General features: G+C 40.8%; 1 protein-coding gene across 5 annotated transcripts in view; it reads right to left on the bottom strand.

The window, feature by feature from the left end:
- LOC109539240 (lysine-specific demethylase 3B) overlaps positions 1-3646 on the bottom strand; it is a 56113-nt gene that overhangs the window by 18849 nt on the left and 33618 nt on the right. For all 5 annotated transcript variants that reach the window (XM_048668529.1, XM_048668528.1, XM_048668530.1 and 2 more), the window contains 6 exons: positions 2905-3082; positions 2518-2713; positions 1584-1907; positions 1267-1394; positions 835-1159; positions 215-778 (listed from right to left, as the gene is read on the bottom strand). In XM_048668529.1, coding sequence (XP_048524486.1) covers positions 215-778; positions 835-1159; positions 1267-1394; positions 1584-1907; positions 2518-2713; positions 2905-3082 — 1715 coding nt within the window. The remainder of the gene's footprint in view (positions 1-214; positions 779-834; positions 1160-1266; positions 1395-1583; positions 1908-2517; positions 2714-2904; positions 3083-3646) is intronic.

The raw sequence follows: 3646 nt of genomic DNA, 5'->3' as shown, positions 1-3646 counted from the left end.
CGTAAAGACGCGTTGAGAAACCTACCATAAGTTATAGAACCTACAACTTTAGCGGACCGATAGTTATCGAACCAATAAGGGGAATCTACCAGAAAGGGGCATTAGACTGTGAATGCTCAGGGTAGGGCCACAAAATATTGAAATCTAATAATATTAGATTTATAATGATAAATCTTACCCGGTACGGGAGTATGGAAAAGCAAAAAAAACATACCCAATTGTCGATGTTGTTCGGCTGCTATGAGCAGGTGGTGGACACGTGGTCATTGCAGGCACAGACGCCATAGCTGGAGGATGGTATTGAGAAACTTGCTGGTACGGAGAAGATATGCTGGTGCCGAGCGGAGGTTTATGGAGTGTCAAGGGCACTGACGATTCATTCAATCTTGTCACTGGCACGACACTAACAGCAGTTGGTTTTCCGTAAATGTGATGCGGTGCCGGAGAAGAGACTTTAGTTTTAGACCCTGAAGAAGTGGATGTTGGGTGCATTGACGACATGTACGAATAACCACATTTTGCTCCAGTGGGGAATATCATGGTCTGAGCGCTCGGTGCCAGGTCTTGTCTATAACGCAGTTCAGGAGAAGAATGTTGCTGACTGTGCGGATGCACTGCTGGGTTTGCATGCGGAGACTGGCGCTGATGATGAGGACTCGGCAATTGACCACTAGAAGAAGACCGATGATGCTGCTGCGCTGCTGACTTCGCCACTTCCATATGATGATGTGGACTCGCGGTGTGTGGGTTTAAGTGATGGGGAGACTGACTTGGGCTTCTAAATTATCATACATATTTTAATGTTCGGCATATGTTAACATGTATGTATTTTACCTGTATTCATATAAACTCTTTTGACCAGCTCCTCCTGATGCGGTAATATAGTGACTCATCAGTTCATTTCTTAACTTAGGACTAGGGCTCAAAGCTATGGACACCCTGGGCTCAACATGGTGCGTCGACTTAGCATCGTGCTTAACAATCACAGAACTTTTTCCCTCGTTTACAAGAACAGGAGGATTGGACATGTCCCTGTTGTCAATACTGGTTTTAGTGACAACCAAACCACTCGCAGTACTTTTATGAATCTCAGTTTTCTTTGGTTCGTAGAACGTGTTCGGTGAGGTGTGAACTTGGTACCCGTACATTGACAACTCGGCTGTAATGATTAAAATTCTATTAATGCTTCACTAACAAGCGAACAATCTTAAAATTGTTTGATGAAGTTCACGTTTATTAAGGACAGACGAGTTTCAGAATTCATACTTTTTGGCATCATTGATGAGTGCATGTTCGTCAGCTTCTCGCTCGATTTGCCTTGAGACAATCGGCTAGTATGAGCTGGCGGGGGCGGATACTCTCCTTTCGTCTTCGACGCAACGGTGCCGTAATACCTGAAATACACGCGTGATATATTAAACATAGGTTGACACTATTAAAAGGTGGACAATTTTAAAAGTTGTTAGTCAGTCACGGAAAAATGATCAGCAAAACCTTTCAGCGATCTTGGTGGAAATCTCATCACGAATAATTACAATTTCTTTTTTAATGTAATTGCAAAGTTAACGAAATTATGCAAGTACCTATGGTTAGCGTCATTCGCCCTCACCGCCGCCATATGCCTCTCTCTTTGATGCAGGTCAGTTTGCTTTCGATCTTCTTCGGACAAGGTCGAAGTTCTTGACTGGGTTTGCCTATTACCTATAGAGTTCCATTGCTGTTGCTGCTCACGCTTTTGCTGTGCAGCTCTAAGCGATTTTTCAAAATGGTTATGTAATGCCTGTTCCTGTCTCTCCTTTTCTTCTCGATCTCGTTCTTGTTTTTCCCTCTCTCGGTCCATTTTATCACGTTCCTGTCTCTCCCGATCCAATCTCTCTTTGTCTCGATGCTGTTGCTCATGTTGCTGCCTACACATTAGACAATTAGGTATTTAGGAATATTTTGAAAAAATCTGCTTGCAGTTAGGTAGTACAATGCCACAGTAGTGAACACTACACATGCATGAATTTAGTGGCTTGTGCTAGTTCCAGTTGTACGCCAGTTAAGGTGTAAATATACGCATGGGACAAAATAAGAATAGGTGTTGACAGGCCAGTTTTACTTTGATATTGATTTCATGGTGGAAGAGTGTGCAATATGCCCCATCCATCCATTAATTTTGAAACGTTTTCATATAACTGTTCTTGTCGATCTCTACTTTTATAAGTAGTACTACATACATAAGATTCAAAAATTTTATTCACATTTTATTCTCAGTTCGGTTGGCCATTTTTTTAGAGCCACACAAAGCAACCAGAATTACAGCTTCTATAATGCAACTAAATTCTGGCGAACTAACGTGCAAGTATGTAGGTACTTGTTTTAACATGCAATTTTAAAGCATCATATTTCTGGGCCGATATTTTTACATGTGCACATTGATGCCACTAAATCCATGCATTGTAGACTCACCACAAGACTCAAACTCAATATGTGTTCTCGTTTTGTCTGTGAATGGCGATTATAAGAAGGACTCACCGAATCATCCTTTCATTGTGAGTGTGCCGTTCTTGAAACATAGCTCGTTCCCTTTCCAAGTCTTCGGCCGTATGGCTTGCTTGTTGGTTGCCCAAAAGATGGGTAGGAACTGCCGCATACCGTTGCTGCTTCCAAATCATATCGGAAAAGTTGGGATGCAGTAGATGAGGCGGTGGTAGATGGGGATGGCTAGCAACTTCAACAGCAATCACAATAAAGAAGTTAGTCTCACCAATGTAATTATGGTAAAGTTGGCACACATTATACCAATTAAGCTTTTAATATGTTGGCCATTTGTTTGAAAAATGTATTACAAATACTTTAAGTGTACTAAATAAATACATTTATAATAGAACGCGTGTGTTGTTAGTTCTCAAAACTACTTACCATTTGGCATGCCAGGATGAGATGCTAACGGGTGAGGAGCCATTGGTGGATACAGAGCTGCCGGGAGGCTAGTGGGTGCCGAGGTGGGCGGCTGTGGGCCTGTAGATGGGGCTTGCGGGTGCGACATTAGCAGAGTCTGATGCTGCACGCTATGCACGTGCCGCACGTGGGGCTCCTCCTGCATACACAAAAAAAACCAATTTATGATTTAAATTTAAAAATCGTCTTGTAGATTCTTATAGTCAATATAGATTTTATATTATTAATATTATTTAAAGATGTCCATATCGGTGCTAAGTGATGATGACACATTGAAATCGTGTGTTAAAGCCTGTGATAGTAACTCTCGCTTCTATAAGTTATGTATGGTTTGTCACTAGTGTCAAATAATGGTTTGCAACTAATTGAACGACGCCTATTTAAATAATGAAATCAATATTTATAATGCACTAATGAAAAACAGTATATTTGTTCGTATGTAAGAAATAACACGAATCGTTTCAATTTTATTAATTAAGTTTACGTTTAGACGTATGTATCTAAACTTTCAGTTCAAACAAAAAAGCATTTGTAATGGAAATCGACAACAGGAAAGATGCTAACCAAAAACTAGGACATTTTTATTAAGACGTTCCTGTTTTGTTTAGCATATTGCTTAAGGCCGTTTTACAGTCGGCAATTTTTATTGCCCGCAACTTCCTTGCACGCAATATTTCGTTCTACGCTTGCGCATTTTATCAGT

Source organism: Dendroctonus ponderosae, unplaced genomic scaffold (genome assembly GCF_020466585.1).
Source record: "Dendroctonus ponderosae isolate FM_Combo_2020 unplaced genomic scaffold, Dpon_F_20191213v2 Dpon_F_20191213_7, whole genome shotgun sequence".
Classification (NCBI taxonomy): Eukaryota; Metazoa; Arthropoda; class Insecta; order Coleoptera; family Curculionidae; genus Dendroctonus; species Dendroctonus ponderosae.
The sequence above is the reverse complement of the archived record's forward strand: the minus strand, read 5'-3'. Positions and strand labels throughout refer to the sequence as shown.